We start from the raw sequence: 24,043 nt of genomic DNA, 5'->3' as shown, positions 1-24,043 counted from the left end.
TATAACTTCACAGATATGCGCTTCAGTGATATGCATAATAAATCATTTATTCTCGTAGGCCTATAGGCTATATGACACAGAAGCAGAAAATAGTCCCCTACCCAATCCATTGTGTTAGTTAGTATACACATTAAATAATGCTCAAAGATAAAAAGGGAATAGCACAGCAGGTGGACTTCGCAGCTGCCTCACCAAAAATACAGTTTTAACTATAGAATTTCCCTAGTGATTATATAGAATACCGTTCGTCTCTTCATCCAATAAGAGCGTTTCATCTTTATGGCGAGAATCCCAACGCGAGCGCCCTCCCACACTCACCTGTGATAGGTCCGTTTCTACGAACAAACAACTGATTATTTAGCGTGCGTGAGTCAATTGGCCATGGTGATTGTCAATCAGATGTATCGGTACGCCCCCTCGTGCTGTAAAAGGTCTAGTCCTCGAGAGAAGGCTCAAAACTAGCAGTTGTTCGAAGGTTTGGCAACCGCGATGCGTGTGAAGAGAGACGGCTAGGGTGTGGAGTAGCACCACTGAAGTGCACCAGTCGTTCGTATCATTTTCCGAATTCTTTACTGTGGCTCTGGTGAATGACGATTATAGCATGCAATGACTTTGCACCAGTGGATACATCCGCTTTAGTTTATTTGCTTGCTTTATAAAATTGTCCGCTTTAAATGAATGGCATGTGCATTTTGCGAGGCTCCTTGATGTGCCATCGGGAGTGAGTGGTTTTGGCAATATGTGTCGCTGGAATATGGTATGCACTCGCAGGGCTTATGGAATATAGCCTGGTTTGTCACAATCTGTATGCGTTCTCATTCAGCCCGGTGAAAAATAAACTCTTTCTGCTCGGCATCATGTTTTTACTCTGGGTATATATGCTCTACTCCTGCGTGGGCTACTGTGCCACCATGCCAAGTTTGGTCGTGGACAATTACCGGGGAAAGGAGACAGGGTCTGTGGTCGGCAAAAGGATAGAGAATAACGGCAGAGTGGACCTCATGTCCAGACTGCTCCCTAGACCCCAACCCTGGGTGGATATAGAATCCGATTACGACGAACCCTCTGTCCGGACCTCCTCCAGAGACTTGCTCAATAACGATATAGACGCGTACAGAGGAGCGGAGGACTGGGACGAGATGAGGGGCGAGGGGCAGAGAGCTCCTGAGCCCGGTGCGATGTCAAGTTTCTCCAACGGATCAGGGAGCAAGAAGCTTCCCCAGGCGATCATCATCGGTGTAAAGAAAGGAGGGACGCGCGCGCTGCTCGAGTTCCTCCGCGTGCATCCAGACATCCGAGCTGTGGGAGCCGAACCGCACTTCTTCGACCGCAACTACGAGAATGGACTGGAGTGGTACAGGTAAATTAATCTACATTATATGCTCTCACATTCAATGTGCATTAAAGATGATAGGTTATCATACATACATCAATGATTCCCATAGATGAACCAGCGCTATACAAGAAACGGTGAGAGAATATGTATGACAGTCAAAGCTACTCATCCAGTTACTAGACGTTGACGTTCCAATAGTTGTCCATAGCAGCCTATTCCTTTCGTTTCGTTGTCTATATCTTCCACAAACATTATATTGGATGGCAAACGGTGGAGGGTTTCTTTGCATTATAACAGTCTAAAATGCACTTAGACTAGCATAGTTGATCATATTAAAATCACAGGAAAAGTTGTATCATCTTATATATCATAAAGCTAAAACCAGTACATAATTAAACAATGCAGTGTATGTAAAATTATTCGATAGTATAATTCAGGATAATTATATCTCTACGTTTTTATAATACGATTTGTATTAATCACATATCAAATAAAACGAAATATGTTCAAAAAGTCATTTTAGTTAGTTCCATAATGCATATTAATATGCCTAGATCATATCCTATTCGCTATTTGCCACATACGTTTATTCTGCATAAATGTTTAGAGGTAACGTCAGTGACCATATTTACGGTAAGGTCAATAGAAAATATGATATCTATAATCTACAGTACAGACTATTATTCTAATAGATTTTTAGTTATGTATAATGGTATGGTGCTTTTCCAAACTCCAATCAGTTTTGGGGTCAACGTGGACATATAATCGAATATTCAAACATGCGTAAAACTGTGGGGTCATTGAATAGCATTAAGAGATAACAAATGCATATGTTTGTATTTTTATTTCTTCAGTTTATGATCCAGTAGTAGGCTAGAATATACCTTGAATGAACATGCACTGTCTTAGTATCGCCTGGGCTGAGCCGTTTCCACGTCGTACAGTGGTCTCTATTGGACACAGTGCAATACTGCAAGTTAACGGGTTACTTTTCATAAATAATTAATTAAATAATTAGTGATTATAAACTGAATATAAGTTACTAATATGTCTATTATACTACAGTCTGAAAAGGTCAGGTAATGTGCAAGTTGTGAATTCGAGATCGATTAATTATTATTAGCCTTTTATTGGATGCCATATAGGCCCTAATATATTAGAAATAAGATGTGCTTGATTACTTTAATGATCAATTAAATTTGTTTGTATATTTCAAACTTTCAAATGTAAATAAATATGCAACGTACTTACTATTATAATTAGGCCTATTTGAGTTGGGAAAAAAATGATGTTAAGCTTAAATACATTCTAAGCTAAGCGGATTTGTCCTAGCACTCTCCTTCAAAATGTATACATAATAAATGCACTCGAAAGTAACAGTAATCTACAACACAATAGCGCTGGGCTACTCGGAGAACAACAGTAAAAAAAAAAAAACGATTCAAACGTTTCTTAAGAGGGTATACTACCAACTAACCTTTATACCAGTCATTTACATTTTGAACGGATAATGAGTGGGAGGAGGACTAATACACTAGGCTAAGTAGGCTACTGTAGGATAATGAAAGAAAAACGTACCCCAGAATTAATTCAAAAGTAAATCAAACAAAATCCCACCAACAGTATATGAGCTATTCCTTGATCAACATTTGGAAATACATGACAAACCCCCTCCTATATAAGTCATGCATAATTAAACGTTATAAACAACGTGCTCTACCTCACGTTGGATTCTCTTAACTTAGCCTAGAAAAGTAATAGGGCCTATTAACATAATTTAGATGTCATATTCAGTATCATATTCAGCAACGACGACTGAGCAATGGCAACTCATATCGAATTCATATGAGTGGAACATTATGTAGCCTAATCCGTTTACCTGAATGAATTAGTCAAATGAAAACTTTAAAATAATGAAGTCAGTGCATGAAATGCAGCCAGCCTATGTGCGTTTTTAATTCCAGTTTAACATCGCAGTAAAATGCCGAAAATAGCGTAGCTGTTGAAGGTCTTTGCAGGAAAATCAGGGACCATGCATAGTGGTTGGTTTTCTCCTTGCTTAAACCCCGGGGACATTGCTTTAGTTTAAGGAGAGTTTCTCCATCTCTTTTCCCTGGACGGCGAGCAGAACTAATAGCTCATCTGACAAGTTGATAAAAACAATTGCATGCCCCTCTGAATAATCGGATTTGGTGCTGTGTGTAAAGAGCCGGGCTGTTAAATATGCGAGGCAGTTGAGGGCCCCCAACTAAAGTAGAGCAGTGAAATGAAAGAAAAGCGGAATGAGAAACCTGTGTGTATGGAGTGGGTGTCCGGCTATATGGATTTGATTCAAATAAAGACACTGTCTTTATGTTGAATTTATTATTCAGAGATCCAACATGAGCATTTGAATTGGCTTTGATAGCCTACAATTATTTATTAAACTTTGCACACTTTGAAATAAGTTATCCAAATGGTAAGCGCTAATTCTAGCTCATTTTATTTAGATTTCCCATGAACCCAATTTCCTCTTCATCATTGCATACTTTTAGAAAGAACAAACACGAGCAAAACGGAACATTGAGCAGTTAATGATAATGGTAATGAGGAAAATAGCTGCGGTGAATTCCTTTGGGTCGATGTTTCAACCCTCTCTCTGGCCGTTGTTTACAGAGAAAACACGACGCGAAGGTTGCCTGCTGGCGGGCACCGTGTGAGGAACGGATAGAATAAACACACATGACCCAGCGTTTTATCTGCGGTTCTGGCTGTGTGGCCCATAAACCCGTATCTGTACCTAGAATGAGGCTGGTTCTTAATTTAGTATTCTCCAGGCTTTTCTCAGGCCTCCGGTTATCCTTCAAATCTGCTCAAGAAATCATACCCTCCAGCCAAGCCTCTCTTTTGGCTTATCATTTGATGGGACAAGAGTAACAATATTGGAACACAGTGTAGTTTGATCTGTGGACAAATGTATGTTTAATATATCGGCCAACACACACACACACACACACACACACACACACACACACACACACACACACACACACACACACACACACACACACACACACACACACACACACACACACACACACACACACACTGTTCAGCTGAGCTTTTCCATCTAACCCAGTTTGTCAGAAAGCATCTCATGTTTTAGTAAGCTGTACTGACTTCCCCTCTCATGCAGTCACACATGTTGTGTGTCAAACACACCATGCCACGCTCAAATTCTATATCTGGGCACTGGTGTTTTTGCCCGAGACACAAACGCCACGCAAACAAAGTGAAGAGTTGTTTTGTTGCTTTCCCTCTGTCTGTCCTGCTCTTATATAACTTTATTATGTGAAACTCACACACATGTGGATGCTTTAACAGTAAGATAAGCAGGGTCAGTAAAACTGACCCAACCCCTACTGAAGTAAAGGAGAGTGTGTGTCAGAGTGAACCGGCTGGCTGTAGTTCTGAATGTAGTTCTCCCTGCATGCTGCTCATGGAGCGTTTTGATAAGCTTTCTTTTTTTGTCTTCAAGGAGAAGATCAACTAAATAAATGAAATCATACTTCATGATTACTACTCCTAACTTTCCCATTAGTGTCACATACTGGACTTTCCAAATGAGAGAGAGCTCACACCGGATGTATTTTGAAAGTCATAGATCTTGAAAACTTGATTGCTGACATATATCAACAATGGACTAATGAAACACATACCAAAAAAAATAGTTTTTGGGTGGAGTTTTCCGTTAAATCGTAGTTTATTGTTGCGTTATGTGTGGGCCATTTACAAAGTCTTTTGCAATAGTGTAAAGCGATCTTCTGACGCCACGATGTTTATTGACACAGTACTACTGTGCCTTCCACTCTTCTTCTCTGGCTAGTTTGCACCATCTTTGTCTCCGCGGGCTAATGGTCACACAAACGTAGCCTTGGAATTCACCAACTAAATGCAGCCCGGGAGAGAATAGAAAAGGAAAGAGAGTGGGAAGGAGAGGGCGCTGCAAAAGTAAAAGAGAATAGAGCAGTGATAACAGGATTATTGTGATTCTCTGATGTACTTTGACAGTTTTTATTTGGTGTCAAAGACAAAACACAAGGCTTGTGCAAGGGGGGCGCTTTGTATCAGGAGGTACACATTTCCACTGTGAGGTCATGCATGAACAGCCCCTAAGGAGTGTTTGTGAGAGAGAGAGAGAGCAGGTCAGGGCAGTCTGTGCTGTGTGGACCAACCAGTTCAATTGAGAACGAAGATACTGTATGCCCTGTCAGTTGAAAGTATCAGTGTTATACTTTCTGGAATAGAACATGGATCACTCATTGTTGTTCTACCCATAGATATCCTTCATTCCTAATTCTATGGTTCTGCCTTATTAGTTCCAAAGGTACTGTTAGCACCTGCTACAGTGTGATCGGAATGCCGATGAGTTGGCCGGTCCTTTCAGTTGGACTGTTTTCATTAGCTACTCAATGAATTCTTCACACTTTTTCAGTCTCTATTTCTTGCCATTTTACTGCACTGAACTCCCTGTTGCCTCCATCATGTCAACGTTTTTACATATTTTGTTATTTACAACAGCCTTTTTGTCGAGTTGATTTTAAATCTCCGTCATTCTGACAGTTTGCGGTGGTGTTACCTCCCTTTCTGTGTTCATATTCCATATAGATGTATTGGTCATGATGGGGCTCTGATATATCATTTATGGTTCTGTGGTTTGCTTATGGGTGATGGGCTTTCGTCTCAGCTGCCTGTCAGATCCATGCAGTAATGTACTGTGCTCGTTCACTGCTCCTCCCTAAGAGTGTTTTTATGGTTTAAGGAGTAGTTCTGAACACTTCTGGTCGCAAGGCTCCTAACTTTCACGCTCTCTATTTGGAGTCTGTCACTCTTGTGTGAATAACTGAGGAATGATCGATCTGTGCTTGTTCACTACATAATCACCATTCTCCCCAGAATCTCCCCATGAGAAAGATAATTGTTGAGCTTTGTTTGAACAAGATTTTCTCTTGAGTTTCTGGCAAACTTTTTGTCATGAAGAAATGTGGAGCCTTGCCTTGAACTGAAGTGCTTGGGGAAAGTTCAGCACTCCTTTGTTGACATGTACTATATTTGGTTAATGATTGTGCTTATGATACACTACATGGTCAAAAGTATGTGAACGCCCCTTCAAATTAGTGGATTAGGCTATTTCAGCCACACCCATTGCTGACAGGTGTATACATTTGAGCACACGCCCATGCAATCTCCATAGACAAACATTGGTTGTAGAATGGCCTGCATTGATGAGCTCAGTGACTTTCAACGTGGCACCTTCATAGGATGCCACCTTTCCATCAAGTCAGTTCGTCAAATTTCTGCCCTGCTCGAGCTGCCCCGGTCAACTGTCGGTGCTGTTATTGTGATGTGGAAATGACTAGGAGCAACAACAGCTCAGTCACAAAGGGGTGGGGTATACAAACTCACAAAATGGGAACAGAGTGCTGAAGCGTGTATGGTGTAAAAATCACCTGTCCTTGGTCGCCACACTTACTACAGAGTTCCAAACTGCCTCTGGAAGCAATGTCAGCACAAGAACAGTCAGTCGGGAGCTTCATGAAAGCAGCCACACACAAGCCTAAGATCATCATACGCAATGCCAAGCGTCAGATGGAGTGGTGTAAAGCTCGCCGCCATTGGACTCTGGAGCAGTGGAAATGCATTCTCTGGAGTGATGAATCAAGCTTCACCATCTGACAGTCCGATGGACACATCTGGGTTTGGCGGACACCAGGAGAATGCTACCTGCCCCTATGCATAGTGCCAACTGTAAAGTTTGGTGGAGGAATAATGGTCTGGGGCTGTTTTTCATGGTTTGGGCTAGGCCCCTTAGTTCCAGTGAAGGGAAATCTTAATGCCACAGCATGACATTCTACATGATTATGTGTTTCCATCTTTGTGGCAACAGTTTGGGGAAGGACCTTTCCTGTTTCAGTATTACAATGCCGCCGTGCACAAAACGATGTCCATACAGAAATGGTTTGTCGAGATCAGTGTGGAAGAACTTGACTGGCTTGAACAGAGCCTTGACCTCAACATCATTGAACACCTTTGGGATGAATTGGAATGCCGACTGCGAGCCAGGCCTAATCGCCTAACATCAGTGCACGACCTCACTAAGGCTCTTGTGGCTGAATGGAAGCAAGTCCCTGCATCAATGTTCCAACTAGTGGAAAGCCTTCCCAGAAGAGTGGAGGCTGTTATCGCAGCAAAGGGGGTACCAACTCCATATTAATGCCCATGGTTTTGGAATTAGCTGTTCGACGAGGTGTCCACATACTTTTGGCTATGTAGTGTGCTTGTAAAATGTCACTTTTATTATTGCACATTATGAAATTAGGGCTGTTTAATGTGATATATAAGCTGAAATAGTTGATCCTTGAGACCGCAAAAGATCACCAACATGGATGGGCTTTCTCAGCCATGCCAAGTTAATCTGGCTGCTGTTTTGTTTGCAGTGGTTGATCAAAGGTTATGCTTCAGTCTTCTGTTAAAGGAGTAGTTGGACTGAAATGGCGCCATCCCTGAGTGGGGTGTCTTTGTGGGCCGGTGAACCTTTGTATCCCTCCACCCTGTGATAAAGAACCAAAGAAAAAAACGCACTTAATGGCAGCTAGTGTCGGTTAGCTAGCTAGGGCCTGCTTAGAAGCTCCACCACAACAAATGGACAAGTGGAGCATTGTTCAAAAGGGGAGTTTCAGAGGGGGTCAAAAAATCCTGTTGCGCTATCAAACTGGAGATGGCTGCGAAAGGAAGTCAGTCAGTGTAAAGTTGTTATCTATGGGCCTGCCGGTCCCCCCCCCCCCCCAGCTCCCTGCTTCCAGAGACCAGACAGGGGCTTCTGTCCGTGTCAACGACAGTTCTGGTTGGATGCCTCTTCTTTTTAACTCCTCACCCCAGGAGCACCCCTGTTTCCATATAGGTGACGTGACCCTACACATCTGCTCTCCACTGACCTTTCCCTCCTTCCTCTCACTGGCAGGCAGAATGTAAGAAAGGCCACCTGGTTGTAGTGCCACACTGGCAAAGTTCAAAATAACATCATCAACAACAAAATGTCAATTGAATGTGTGCTGTCCAAAAAATAAAGACTAAATGGAGAATGAAGGAGTCAACCAGTTTCACAGAGTCTTCTCCTGTAATGACTTACAGTAGGGCTTTTATATTCAGCTGTATACTCTTCTTCTCAAGTCAAAAGAATGCTCAACACACACAGAGATGGACACCATACACACACAGATGACACAGAGCCTTGTCCCTGGGTCCTTAGGGAGTGGTGTGTATTGATTAGTCAGGCCTGATTGGAGGTAAAGCGTGTGGAAAGGTTAGATGGGTTAAGGGCCTTTGACTGGGGTTTAGTGTGGCTGTGTGCTGACTGACAGGGTCTGTGTGCTGACCATCTGCAGAGCAGGAAAACGCTTCTGTACCCTACAGGGCTACTGGACCCTACAGGGCTACAGGTCCACACAGGGAAATACAGTTAGTTATGTTGATTTAGAGACTAACCTGCTAAGAGCATCCCCTGTCAACACAGGAAAACATGATTTGTTATGTCGATGTATAAACCAACATGCTGATTTAAGGAACCCGACTTTTCAACTGTCCAACTGTGAGATAGGAAATATATTCACTATAAGAGTTTTGTCTGATAAAGTCATTGACAGACAGTACAATATCTGAAATCTTCTGTGAAACCTCCCAACTGGAGATGGATGCTATTATGTTGTAGTTATAGCTAGAGAGGAATGTTGACTCTGTGGCGATCTGATACTTTGGCGCTGTGATGGCTTCCTGTATCCTTGCCCTGGCCTTCCCTACCTCCACAGCTCCCCTCTTCAGGGGCCAACATGGCCGACCAGCCAACCGTACCGCTGACAGCAGGTTGACATCCCCTCCTCAAAGAGCGGGAGCCGCAAACATAAAAACAAGTCGCTCGAAACCATTCCTCTGTGTTGGGTAAGCTTCCCCAGCGGTCCCAAATGAGAGCAGATTATTTTCTTTATGGTCAGGCTTCAACCCTCAGCCCTGGCTGCCCACCCCCCGTTCTTCTCCCCCACCACCCCAAAACAACCTCTTTTATGAACCTCCTTTCTCCATTCTTCAGCTGTGCGCTCCGCCTATTGGCAAATAAGAATAGTGTCACATGTCGTGCTCTGTTCGCCCGATCCTGGGCGGGTCTCCCTGCAGGCCTCAGTGACCACGAGTGGTCAGCACGGAAGGGGAGAAGAGGCCCTCGCTCCCCGCTGCCTAAGCTGGCATGGCCCTACCGAATGGAGGGGAGAATAGGGAGAGACTGGGGGTGGATGAGGTGGAGGTGGGGGCTGGATGCTGGAGAAAGGCAGCTTTGAGCATTCATCCCCAAATTACCACCAGCTAATTGTGAAAGGGGTGACCTGTGGAAAGGGGAGTGGCAGCTAGCTAGCGCAGCACTGTGGTGGCCTAGTGGCCCATGTGAGTGGCCCATTCAGCACTTCCCACAAAAGTGGGGGGAAGATGGCCGCCGCAGCAGGAACCTACTGCTAGAACTATGGATACAGGAACTCAGTGTCACACACACACACACACACACACACACACACACACACACACACACACACACACACACACACACACACACACACACACACACACACACACACACACACACACACACACACACACACACACAAAATTAAGTTTGAAAAACTCTGACTATTGTATACGCTCATTCATTCACTCTGGCGGAGGAGAGGAGACACTTGTGTGTCTGTCTGTTGATGCCATTTTTGTTCTCCCTTTTGAGAAATAATTTATGTATTCCCCCCAGAGCTGGAGTCAAAGCAAGACAAGGAAGGCAATGATGAAAAGAGTTGGGAGAAGAAGAAATAATCCAAAAAGAAGAAGAAAAGAAGCTATGGTCTTCTGAGATAGTGATGTTTTCCCCCTCTCTCTTTCTCTCTCCTATAGGCCCTTGTGTACTGACCCTCCTTCTGTGCCACTAGTGAATTGGGTCCTATTTAACGAGGTGATAATTTGGATGTGGGAACACATGTCAGAGCAATACCAGACCTCCCTCCTGAGTTAACGCTCATTCATTGCTGCTAAATAAACACTGTTTGGCACATTAAAAGAGCCCAGGGGCTTGGAATTAGAGAAAAAACACACACAAGCGTTCCTATGCGTTGTTAATCATTAGCCTCCTTCTTACTCAATTTTCCTTCCAACACCATGGTCAGTCAGTGTTCTGTTGGTATCGCTCCCCCAGATATTGAGAGATGAGAGAGTGGTAGGTGAGAAAGGGGTGGGCGTAAAGTGGAGGAGGGTGAGGAGAAGGAGAAAGCGATGACATTAGACCTGGACTTGTCCCAGGTATTAAGTCTCGGTTGTCCCCATTAAGGTGTGGGTAGGTGTGGCAGTGGATGGGGCTGCGTCTGGTGCTCAAACCAGGGCTGGGGCTGTGAGAGAGAAAGTAAGAGTTGGGTAGTGGAGACTAGGAGGCCCCCTGAGGTGTTCTATTAACCCTTGGCCATAAAAGAGCACAGCTCATTAGGAGCCCTGAGTGGTCTCCCTCTCTCTCACTCTCTCTCACTCTCACTCTCTCTGTATGTCAATGGGCCTCAGAGGAGAACAGTGAGAATAGCTCAGCTCCAAGGCAACCCAGCAAGCCAAACCCAGGGGACAAACTCCCTCTGGCTCTCTCTCATTCTTTTCCACTCTGTCTATTTTGTCTCTATCTTGTCTTTCCTACTGATCGAAGGTACTGGGTGTTTGGAGCTTGTACTCTTCGCTTGTGGAATTATAAAGCTATACAATAGCAGTTGTCCAAACTGAACATTTCACGTAAAAAGTTCAGAGAAATCATTTTACGCTGCAGCCAGGTGTGCACCTTTTATCTGCAAATCTCCACCAGAACAATTTGATTATGTCAGCTATGCGTAAATGGCTGTAAAGGAGTCAGGTGCAGGAGAGCAGATGTGGTGTAGCCTTTTATTTAGGCGAACCAAAAACACACGGCAAAGTGAACACGGAATAACAATATGGGTTAACATAACCCAGCGCAACAGACTAACCTGCGCAATACATGAAACAGAATAAACAATAGCACACAAAGACATGAGGGAAACAGAGGGTTAAATACACAACACATAATGAGGGAAATGAGAACCAGGTGTGTGGGAAAACAAGACAAGACAAATGGAAAATGAAAAATTGTTCAGCTATGGCTAGAAGACCGTCGACGTCGACCGCCGAGCATCGGCCAAACAAGGAGAGGCATCGAGTTCTGTAGAAGTCGTTACAGATTATGTGTTAAAGAAATACACAAATAAGATATGGCATGGGTATTAAACCGGGGGTCCGCTTAGATATTGCAGGGGGTCCGCAATTTATATATATATATATATATATATATATATATATATATATATATATATATACAGTACCAGTTAAAAGTTTGGACACACCTACTTATTCCAGGGTTTTTCTTTATTTTTACTTATTTTATTTTTACTAAATAACACAAATGGAATCATGTTGTAACCAAAAAAGTGTAAAATAAAAAGATATTTTATATCTTAGATTCTTCAAAGTAGCCACCCTTTGCCTTGATGACAGCTTTGCACACTCTTGGCATTTTCTCAACCAGCTTCACGAGGTAGTCACCTGGAATGCATTTCAATTAACAGGTGTGCCTTGTTAAAAGTGGATTTGTGGAATTTATGTCTTTCTTAATGCGTTTGAGCCAATGAGTTGTGTTGTGACAAGGTAGGGTTGGTATACATAAGATAGCCCTATTTGGAAAAAGACCAAGTCCGTATTATGGCAAGAACAGCTCAAATAAGCAAAGAGAAATGACAATCCATCATTACTTTAAGACATGAAGGTCAGTCAATCTGAGAAATTTCAAGAACTTTGAATGTTTCTTCAAGTGCAGTCAAGCGCTATGATACAACTGGCTCTCATGAGGACTGCCACAGGAAAGGAATACCTACAGTTACCTCTGGAGCAGAGGATAAGTTCATTAGAGTTAACTGCACCTCAGATTGCAGGCCAAATAAATGCTTCACAGAGTTCAAGTAACGAATGCATCTCAACATCAACTGTTCAGAGGAGAATGTGTGAATCAGGCCTTCATGATCAAATTGCTGCAAAGAAACCACTACTAAAGGACACCATAAGAAGAAGAGACGTGCTTGAGTCAAGAAACACGAGAAATGGACATTAGGCTGATGGAACTCAGTCCTTTGGTCTGATGAGTCCAAATTTGAGATTTTTGGTTCCAACCACCGTGTCTTTGGGAGACGCAGAGTAAGTGAACAGATGATCTCCACATGTATGGTTCCCACCGTGAAGCATGGAGGAGGAGGTGTGATGGTGTGGAGGTGCTTTGCTGGTGACACTGTCAGTAATTTATTTAGAATTCAAGGCGCACTTAACCAGTATGGCTACCACAGCATTAGGCAGCGATACGCCATCCCATCTGGTGTGCGCTTAGTGGGACTATCATCGTTTTTCAACAGGACAATGACCCAAAACACACCTCCAGGCTGTGTAATGGCTATTTGACCACTGAGAGTGATGGAGTACTGCATCAGATGACCTGGCCTCCACAATCCCTCGACCTCAACCCAATCGAGATGGTTTGGGATGAGCTGGACTGCAGAGTGAAGGAAAAGCAGCCAACAAGTGCTCAGCATATGTGGGAACTCCTTCAAGACTGTTGGAAAAGCATTCCAGGTGAAGCTGGTTGAGAGAATGCAAAGAGTGTACAATGCTGTCATCAATGTAAAGGTTGGCTACTTTGAAGAATCAAAAATCTAAAATAGATTTTGATTTGTTTAAGACTTTTTTGGTTACTACATGATTCCATGTGTGTTATTTCATAGTTTTGATGTCTTCAATTTTATTCTACAGTGTAGAAAATGAAAAAATAAAGAAAAGCCTTTGAATGAGTAGGTGTCTCCAAACTTTTGACTGGTACTGTATATGTATTTATTTAAATGTTTTAATGAATATAGCTAGCAACAACAGAATCAACACATTTGGATTTTCATATCTACAGTAGCAAAGAGGAGAATAACGAAGTGTTCTGGCTAAGGCTGACATATTTCCCTGGCTGGGCCCATTTCTCAAATGTCTTTTTAAAATCTGCCTCTTTCTCTTTTTTTCTCTCAAACGACTTGTCTTTCTGGCGAGTGGAGAGCGAGTGGATAGAGTTTCGTTGCAAACCATGAGGCCCTCGCTAGAGACAGCGGAGGGCCAAAAGTGAAAACATTTGTCATCTTGCTCCCAACGTTTCTCCGACATCCAAATGAAATAATGAAACCTTGAAATTGCACTCCACCTTGGACATCAATGCTGGGCGGTAACTTGAACTAGCAGCAGTAGAAAGGGTTAACAACGTGGGTCCCGGCTCGCTCACTGTACTTTCAGCAATTATCTTGTCTTCGAGATGCACTGAGATATCAAAGCAGACAATATCTAGGCTATCATCCAAGACAGAGCTTTAGAATTGCCTGAGGATGCAGGAGCACAACAACACTGCTGTCATTCTTCTCCTCACAAATGAACAGTTTAATTTCACTACTGGAACTATCGCTACACAATTTTGCTAATTATACGTTAGCCAGAAAGACGGCTTGTCTTAAGGATTTTGTAAACCATTAACCTACACCACAGCTGTACTGTCTGGGAATAAGGGAGGAGAGACATGTAATGGTACACACACACACGCACGCACGCACACACACACACACGCACAAGCACGCACACACACGCACACACGCACGCACGCACACACACACACGCACACACACACGCACGCATGCACGCACGCACACACACACACACACACAAACACACAAACACGAATATAGATCCGTGTACACTGACTGACGGGAGGAAATCCCCTCTTTGTAGCTCACCTGCCTTCAAAAAGTCCTCAGGCAGTTACGGATGACAGGCAATTCAAACAAGATGCAAAGTAGCTTTGTGTGTATATATATATATATATATATATATATATATATATATATATATATATATATATATATATATATACTATACTTTTGACTGTTACTATATATATATATATAGTAACAGTCAAAAGTTTGGACACACCTTTTCATTCAAGGGTTTTTCTTTATACAATTGTATACATTGTACACTGATAGTGAAGACATTAAAACTATGAAATAACACAAATGGAATAATGTTGTAACCAAAAAAAATGTTAAATAAAAATATATTTTATATCTGAGAGTCTTCAAAGTTGCCACCCTTTGCCTTGATGACAGCTTTGCACACTCTTGACATTTTCCCAACCAGCTTCATGAGGTAGTCACCTGGAATGCATTTCAATTAACAGGTGTGCCTTGTTAATTTGTGGAATTTCTTTCCGTCTTAATGCGTTTAAGCCAATCAGTTTTAAGCAAAGAGAAACGACAATCCATCATTCCTTTAAGACATGAAGGTCAGTCAATGTGGAAAATTTCTTCAAGTGCAGTCACAAAAGCCATCAAGCGCTATGATGAAAATGTCTCTCATGAAGATCCCCACAGGATTGGAAGACCAGCACTTCTGCCATAGAGGATAAGTTAATTAGAGTTACCAGCCTCAGAAATTGCAGACCAATAATTGTTTCACAGAGTTCAAGTAACAGACACATCTCATCATCAACTGTTCAGAGAATATTGCATGAATTAGCCCATGGTCGAATTCCTGCAAAGAAACCACTACTAAAGGAGAGACTTGCTTGGGCCAAGAAACACGAGCAATTGTCATTAGACCGGTGGAAATCTGTCCTTTGGTCTGATGAGTCCAAATTTGAACATTTTGGTTCCAACCGCCGTGCCTTTGTGAGACACAGAGTAAGTGAACAGATGATCTCTGCATGTGTGGTTCCCACCGTGAAGCATGGAGGAGGAGGTGTGATGGTGTGGGGATGCTTTGCTGGTGACACGGTCAGTGATTTATTTAGAATTCAAGGCACACAATCAGAATGGCTACCACAGCATTCTGCAGCGATACGCCACCCCATCTGGTTTGTGCATAGTTGGACTATCATTTGTTTTTCAACAGGACAGTGACCCGAAACACATCTCCAGGCTTAGTAGTGGCTATTTGACCAAGAAAAAGAGTGATGGAGTGCTGCATCAGTTGACCTCTCCTCCACAATCACCTGACCTCAACCCAATTGAGATGGTTTGGGATGAGTTGGACCACAGATTGAAGGAAAAGCACCCAACAAGTGCTCAACATGTGTGGTAACTCCTTTAAGACTGTTGGAAAAGCATTCCAGGTGAAGCTGGTTGAGAGAATGCCAAGAGTGGGCAAAGCTGCCATCAATGCAAAGGGTGGCTACTTTGAAGAATCAAAAATCAAAAATAGATTTTTGGTTACTTCATGATTCCCTATGTGTTATTTCATAGTGTTGATGTCTTCACTATTATTCTAAAGTGTATTCTAAAGTGTAGAACCCTTGAATCAGTATGTGTGTCCAAACCTTTGTCTGGAACTGTTTATATGTGTATTGTATATATGTGTGTGTCTCTAGGGGATGGTGGTGGTGACATGTATGTTCTTCTATAGTCCGTTTCATCTTTTGTTCATCCTAGCTGTATCTAGATCAGAGAGTCATATCTGTATCTAGATCAGAGAGTCATATCTGTATCTAGATCAGAGAGTCTTATCTGTATCTAGATCAGAGAGTAAAATGTTCTTTGGAGCATGTCAAATACCTTCAAAAACTGCTTCTGGTGCGGCACGCACGCAAACACACATCTGAACGACCCCATGATACTGATGAGGCCTGAGTCTACAAGGTGACTGGTGATGGTGATGCTGGAGTTTGTGGCTGCCTCAGGGGTCACCAGCGGGTCTGCTAACACCTTTAACAAACACCCACAGCAAACACAACATAACACACTGATCACAGAGGATTACCAGCACTAAGCAAACTCGGGGTCGGGCTCCTGAGTGGCTGCAGCGGTCTAAGGCACTGCATCTCAGTGCAAGAGACATCACTACAGTCCCTGGTTCGAATCCAGGCTGTATCACATCTGGCCGTGATTGGGAGTACATTAGGGCGGCGCACAATTGGCCCAGCGTCATTGTAAATAAGAATTTGTTCTTAACTGACTTGAATAAAGGTTAAATTAAAAAAATAATAATACAGACCCAGCACTGGATTACAGCTAGTGTTTGTGTGTGTGTACCTGCAGTGGAACCCTGTGTGCCCAGAGTAGATGTACTTGTTGTCATGGCCCACTCCCGAAGTGTACACCTTGTGTTGTATCTCGTCAATCCAAGTGTTGAGGTGTCGCGTTGCCATTCTAAAAGGAATTGTGAAATACAATGACCCTTTTGGCATAGCTAGTCTTCATTCCTCCCTCTTCAGTGGAAAGTACTACTGAAAATGGCAGCAGCTCAGGGTAGGGACTAGGGTTGCATCCCAAGTGGCATCCTATTCCCTATGGCATCCTATTCCCTATGTAGTTCACTACTTATGACCAGGGTCAATAATATTCCCAATGTAGTGCACTACGTATTTGACCAGAGCCCTATGGCCCCTGGTCAAAAGAAGTGCCCTACATTGGGAATAGAATGCTATTTGGTACATAACCTCGGTGGGCAGAATGTGTAAAGCATGAGAGGAGGAAGTGAAGGCAGCACTTTCTACCCCCACCCCCCCGCCACCCTGTTCCCCCACCATCTTAACTGTTTTATTTATACCACATGGAGAGCTGCCTCTCCTTGCACCATGGTCTTGTTATTAACACTCAGTAATTCCGCTCAGCCTGCATGGCCACAGGCATGTACCTCGATGCGGGCCCTCCAAGCAGAAAGATGTCACATTCTCACTGTTATTTGTCCTTTCAGAGGTACTGAATAGCAACAAATAAACCCAAAACAGACCGTGTAGCAAATCTTGAGTTATAGAATTGAGTGATTTGTGTGTGTCATGCTGCAGGGATGGTAACCCATCACAAAGGAACCACTGTGGTTGTGAGAGAGGTTTCTGGAGCACTCTAACCTCATTTAAGTGTTTTCAGTTCAAAAACAGAGATTCCAAATGGCACACTATTCCCTTTATAGTGCACTGCTTCTGAGCAGTCCATGATCAAAAGAGGTGCATTATAAAGGGAATAGGGTGCCATTTGGAATGCAACCAAGTATCTGAAGCTGGCGGTTACAGTAGTACAGTGTTGGCGTGTCGTTTTGACACTTTGCCTGACATACAATACCTAACTCTGTATGGGTCGTTTAGTTTCTGTTTATTTACTCTTCTCTGCTGGTGTCCGATGTTCCCTCCAAGAACCAGGCTGGTCCTTAGCCTAAACTAAAACCATGGAGTTGGACCAAACCAAACCGCATGGCCTGGGCCAAACTCACACACACACTAGCAGTAAAACATTTTTTTATAAGATTGCAACTTTGTTGGCATATTTCTCCCAGTGAGTACAGTGATGTATGGGGCCATTTAGGTTAACTGTTTGTTAACGTTGAAGCCAAAATGATATTATTTATATGGGATGCTCTGAGAGTCTGACTCCTGAAAGACGAAAGAGGGTTGAGAGAGGCTGGGCTCAGCCACCCAGGTCAGTGTGTCTGGGACGATTCGCCTATCTACATTATTCATCTCCCCTCTTCAGTAGACAGCTCAGACGGCCTCTTCCAGGGGCTTCCACGCTCCATCAGTGTGTGTGTCTGTGTGTTTGTGTGTGTGTATGTGTGTATCCAACCCGACATCTTACAGGGATCCAGTGGCTCCATTTATTCAGTGAGGTCTGTTAATGTGTAACTCCAGGCCTGGATGGAAAGCACCTTGACAATCTGAAGAGGGGCTTCTTCTCAAGGCTTAATGGTCCTTTAGTATCAAATAGGATTCATCCCACAGTCAGCATGAGTTATTTACTAACAAACAGTCACAAATAGAGACAGCACACACACACACAATCAAGAGAATGCACACATGCACACACACACAATCAAGAGAATGCACACATGCACATTCACTCCTGGCCCTTAGGTTAAGAGGAGATCCCTGGATCTTTTCATACAGGAAATGAGCTGTCAAGAAACTCTAAGTGGCCACATACCAGAACCTACCATCCACGCCTCTCCCCTACTCTCCTCTCCTCTCCTCTCACTCTCTCAGTATGGATCTAGTGCCTCTGCCATAAACCGTCACTTTATTATTTTGAATTTATAGCCAAAGCCTTGCTCTGCGGTTAAATACTCTGGGCTCAGTGGGGTATATTTCATAACGTCTGGCTTCTGTGTGTGTGTCTCAACACTGCTTTGGGAATATGTATGTAGTGGGCCAGGAGTGTTGTGCATGCCTGCCTGTCTGCTCAGTCTGTGGCATCCACAGTATGTGTGTGTGTGTGTTTATATTTCAATCTCATTTCATAGACAGACTAGCTTCTCCTGCTGGACAATTACAAACAGACTGTAGTACATTACTTTCAGCACCCTATAGAGGCTTCATAATGTGCTTATTTACCAGTCAGAGATTCACAAGCTGTTGAATTTGTTCAAATTAGACTTGGAAGAAAATATACTTTCCATTGTTGAATGGATCCTTCATCATCCTTGCATTGATAAATGGTGTTTTTGAAAACAACCAGTCTAACTATGCAGAATGAGTATCTGGTATGCATTCAGAACAGAGGGAGGGGCTCCAACAGAGTACTCAATAGACCACTTGAAGCGTAGACTTAATTGCTAGTCAGCCAGTTGTTGAGAACAGGGGTTAAACCTCCAAACTTTGTGGCCAGTCAAGGAACAAGTGGGCCTCAAGATGTCTATCTTACACCGCAGAAGAGTCTTTGTTTTTTAGCCGACGACTTTGTAGCCACATCTCTCCTCTACTCCCGTTCATCTGAAGACCTTGGGTGAGAGGTTGGAAGAAAAGAAAGAGAGTCTTTCAAGTGCTTCTTTCCTTCATTTTCTCCATCTCTCCCTGTCTCCTCCTGTGAAGTGTCACTTAGCTTCTCTCAGATCTCCAGGCTGGTCTCTGAGCGGTTTGGGGACTGCTACTGATCAATAGCCTATTAGAGTATTGGGAGAGGAGGTAAGTGTTTGTAGTGGCTATCCAGGAAGTAATTAATAAGTTCAGAAAGCATTACAAGGAAGTATTACCAAGTGGGAGGACTCAGTGCTCTAAATGGGCAGAAGTTTTTCACCTGAAAAGCTGCAACAGTAGAATTCTGAGAATAATTATAATTATTTGATTATATATATTTTTTTAAATGTTATTTTCTTTAACTAGGCAAGTCAGTTAAGAACAAATTCTTATTTACATTGACGGCCTACCCCGACCAAACCCGGACGACACTGGGCCAATTGTGTACCACCCTATGGGACTCCCAATCACGGCCGGATGTGATACAGCCTGGATAGGTGACTCAGCGTTGGTGAGCCATCTTGAGGTGAATCACATGGAGAGTAGACTGTCTTTGGTTTTAGCTATCACCTAGCTTTAGTACTCAAAGTCTGGAAATTATTGGGCGATTAGCTTTGATTTGTTTTGACTTCGGGTCTTCGGGTTAATTTAAACAGCTCTACAGCTACTTAGAGCCTAAGCTGTTTGTGTGTGTCTTGTGTTGGTGTTATCTCTATGGGGAGCAGGTCTAATCAACAACTTAAGGTGTGCATCAGTCTCTCCTGTCCTTAGTGGACGAGAACTATCTCTCTTGATTTGCCTTCACACAAATGATCCTACAAGGGATGGACACCTTGACTAACAAAGACTTCACATGCAGTGACATACAACCAATGCCACCTGTATCATATAGACACCAAATAGGGAACACCAAGACAGGGCAACTTTTCTCTCTTCTGTCAATTAAACAGACCGGTGGTCATTTTGTTGCGGCTGTTACAGATGCACTCGTTCAATGGAAACAGAGGCAGCCTCTTATCGTCCAATCAAACGTGACAGAAGATAGAGAGACAGAAATAACCCCTGTCTTGTCTGCATTTATCTGTGTGTGTGTGTGTGTGTGTGTGTGTGTGTGTGTGTGTGTGTGTGTGTGTGTGTGTGTGTGTGTGTGTGTGTGTGTGTGTGTGTGTGTGTGTGTGTGTGTGTGTGTGTGTGTGTGTGCGCGCGCGTGCGAGTGTGTTTACTGTATCTGTGATGGGTTGTGGGCCGTTAAACGCAGGCCACAGGGCCACTCCAGTCCCCCGTTTGAAGTTGGCATGCAAAGAGGGCTTCTGCTTTGTGTCTTATCACTGTTTGGCGTCCCTTTCAACTTGGAAAGAAAACCCTTCGACGGAGGACAGAGAGAGAGAGAAAGGGGAGAGATAGAGAGAGGGGAGAGATAGGGAAAGGGGAGAAAAAGAGAGGGGGAGAGAGAAAGGAGTAGAACCAGCAGCTGAACCGCTTTGTAAAGTGAACATCCTCAGCTCTAGAAAGGAAAACCCATACAAACCTGGTGTTTTGTTGTGTGTTCCGATGTGAAGAACAAGGGCAGTTCACCCTAATGGTAAATGTCTGTCATGCAATTTTAAGATATCTAATATTTTTGGAATATCGTAATGCACTCTCAAACGTTTGCATAATTTCAGCCAGTAGTTTTGAAAGTGGTGCTCATGAGCCAGAAGTGTCCCTGTTTTTTGAGTACTACGTCATCAAATTGAGTACTACGTCATCAAATTGAGTACTACGTCATTCATTTCGTATGATATGTTTATTTTTATTTGTATGGTATGTTACGAATCAAATTCGTACTGTATGTTACGAATCAAATTCGTACTGTATGTTACGAATTTGTTGTGCTTAAGGTCCTGGAGTGCATCTTTAAGTCGTTATGTATTGCAAGGAACCAACAACGTAGATGGATGTTGGTTTCTTAGTGAAGACATTTGTCCCATGTGTCATTGAGCAGAGAGAAGCGGAGGCAGTGGAAGGCCCCTAGAGCTTGTGGAACTTCTGGAGTCTTTAGGGGGGGCAGCTGAGTGTTCCAGGGGACAATCTCTAGGCACACGTTCCACTCTAGAGCTCTCCAAAAGCTCCTCTCACTCAAAGCTGAGAGTGATCGAGAAGTGCTTCCAATCAGTCCTCAATAGGCACCTAGCCCCCCACCTCACCCCTCCACCCTTACCCCAGTCCTTACCCCCGCCCCGATGGCCCGGCCACTGCCTCGTTCACCCCGCCGCCAAAGGACAATGCTCTCGATTTGAAAGGAAAGCAGGGAAAAAGAGGGTCTCGTTGTCACAGAATTGCCTGTTTGCTGACAGAACCTTTAAAAGCACTACCTCATAAATCAAAACAGAGCATAATAGGCATTGTTCCTCCCAAGACCTACTCTTCCCACTGAACTGAGCCCCCCTCCTCCTCTTCTCTTTTATTCTACTCCCCCCTTTTCTGCTTCTTTGGCACCCTTCTCAGAGAGAAGTGGGTAAAGTCAGAGGGGGAGGTTTTTATTGAAGGCCTTCTCTTCTTCTCTTGTGGTGGATTTGGCAGGTCTGTTTAGAGGGTCTCGTCTTCCCGCTCCCTCTCTCTCTGTCCAGCCTCACCCTCCTTTTACCCTCTCCCTCCCTCCATCCCAACCCCCTACACTTGATTCACAAGAGGGATTCCCTGAGCTAGGATCACCATAATCTATCAGCATGCACATTCTACCTCGATCTCCCTCCCTATCCCTCCCTATCGCCAGGCCCCATTGTCACTTAGAAATCGGATTAGAAGGAGAGCTGTGTGCTGGTTCTGTGTTGGTTTGCTTCTAGGGAGTTTATGCAGCATGTTAGCACTATCTAATGCAAAAAGGTTGCCTGCAGTATCACCATTATTTCTAGAGAGAATTAGTGACTAATGCTTTGTATTTTGAGGCTGACATGTTTGGTTTATATTCCTCGAAGACATTCGAGAAGCCTGTGTAAACACTTTAAGTGGGATCAACGCTCTTGAAGAAACAGTAGTATGTGTGTGAGCATGCGTGTGTTTGTGTGCAAATGCTTGTGCGTGTGTGTGTGTGCATGTGTTTGCTTGCACTGCTTTCTTCCTGCATGCGTGCCTCCGTGTGTATGTGTGTGTGCTTGTGTGTGTGTGTGTGTGTATAATCAGTCTGTTTGGCTTACACTCCTTTCTTCTCTATCTAATAATGGTTTTGCTTAAGGAGAGATCTGTCATGCTCTTGCAGAGAGATTCGGTGCATCTCCCTGTTTTGATTTCAATAGGCAGTTAATGAGCTTTTGGAAGAAGCCTTGGTTCTCTTTCCCCTGCTCCCTTCTCCTCTTCTGTGTCAGCAATCAAGCTGATATGATCCTAATTAGATCACTGGCTGGCTCTTGAAAGACTCTGTTGATACTACACATACATATCTGTCAAGAAATGTCCATGAACCATTTCATTAGTTACCTCACATCACCCTGGGCTTTCTCTCTTTCATTTCCTCTTTCTCTCTCTCTCTCTCTCTCTCTCTCTCTCTCTCTCTCTCTCTCTCTTTCACTCTCTCGCTCTCTCTCTCTCTCTCTCTCTCTCTCTCTCTCTCTCTCTTTCACTCTCTCTCTCTTTCTCTCTCCCAGAAAGTTATTTTTTACTCACAATTTCCACTATAAAACGTGACCACTAGTGCATTAAAGGAGAGCCAGCCAGTAGTACATGTCAATGAATTAACCATGAGGTTCAGTAGTTTTACATGAACTAGATTCTAGAGCAGAACTGAGGAGGACATAGAACTGAAGGAACTGTAGGACAAAGAATGGTAAGCCTAGGTCTATATGGCAGCCCCAGTGCCTCTTACAGCAGACATGGTGTGTAAACACTCACGGTGGGATTACACAGTGCCTGGACAGGGACTTTTACAATGGTTGTGTAACTCTGGCCCTGCACAACAACACAGCCTCCTACATAGGGGACAATAGGCTAACGGGAACCCTTATCTCCGTGTGCACCCTGATAGCCTGTCTGCCTGGGTTATCTCTCTCTCTCTCTCTCTCCCTCTCTCTCTCTCTCTCTCTCTCTCTCTCTCTCTCTCTCTCTCTCTCTCTCTCTCTCTCTCTCCTTCCTCTATCTGTCTTTCTTTCTCTCCCTCTCTTACTATCTTCCTCCTCCTTGCTTTCTCACTAACTGTCTGCCTTGTTTGCACTGGGGTTCAAGCAAGATAGTATCAGTATTCTAGTGTGTATTTCTACATGTGTCCTGCAGGGTTGTATGTATCAAGACTGTGTGTGCATGTGTGTGTTAAGGAGTGTGCCTAAGCACAGACGAGTGCAAGTTCCTGTAATCTTCAGTTTATAATAGTACCCCTCACCTCCAGCTAGCGAGTATCAGAACCAGAATCACATGAAGACATCAGAGACGTACAGGGTTTCCTGCCAGAGGCTCCAGGGGCTCTCCGCCAGGGAGGGAAAGGGGATCCGTGTCCCGGTGTCCGTCAAAGCCCCTCTTATTGCCTCGCCATAATCCACTCTCTATGATTGTCCACCATTTCTGAAACCCGAAACCGTCTTGGCAGCGGAGAACATGTTCACTTTTCATTCAAATGCCTCTTGATCATAGGTTCTGTATGTAACTGATACGTCTCACTCCCTCTACCACAGCCGTACTGGTTGGCCCTGGTCCTGTTAGAAACATTGGGTAAAGTGAAACATGTTGAGTCTCCTTTCAGACAGCTCGAGGGCTTATTGTTGAAGCACTCCGCCATGGGCACGCCACAGAGAGCTCTAGCTAAATCAGTGAAAGGCAAATTAGGCTGTGCTTTG

General features: G+C 43.7%; 1 protein-coding gene across 1 annotated transcript in view; it reads left to right on the top strand.

Annotated features, from left to right (window-relative positions):
• The first annotated feature begins 450 nt into the window (after window positions 1-450).
• hs3st3b1b (heparan sulfate (glucosamine) 3-O-sulfotransferase 3B1b) overlaps window positions 451-24,043 on the top strand; it is a 28,356-nt gene continuing 4,763 nt past the window's right edge. Inside the window, exon 1 of the mRNA XM_021576251.2 lies at window positions 451-1,360. Within this exon, the coding sequence (XP_021431926.2) occupies window positions 777-1,360 (584 nt within the window). The 5' untranslated portion in view covers window positions 451-776. The remainder of the gene's footprint in view (window positions 1,361-24,043) is intronic.

Source organism: Oncorhynchus mykiss, chromosome 20 (assembly GCF_013265735.2).
Source record: "Oncorhynchus mykiss isolate Arlee chromosome 20, USDA_OmykA_1.1, whole genome shotgun sequence".
NCBI classification, from domain to species: domain Eukaryota; kingdom Metazoa; phylum Chordata; class Actinopteri; order Salmoniformes; family Salmonidae; genus Oncorhynchus; species Oncorhynchus mykiss.
Note: the sequence above shows the minus strand (reverse complement) of the source record. Positions and strands in the feature narration are given on the sequence as shown.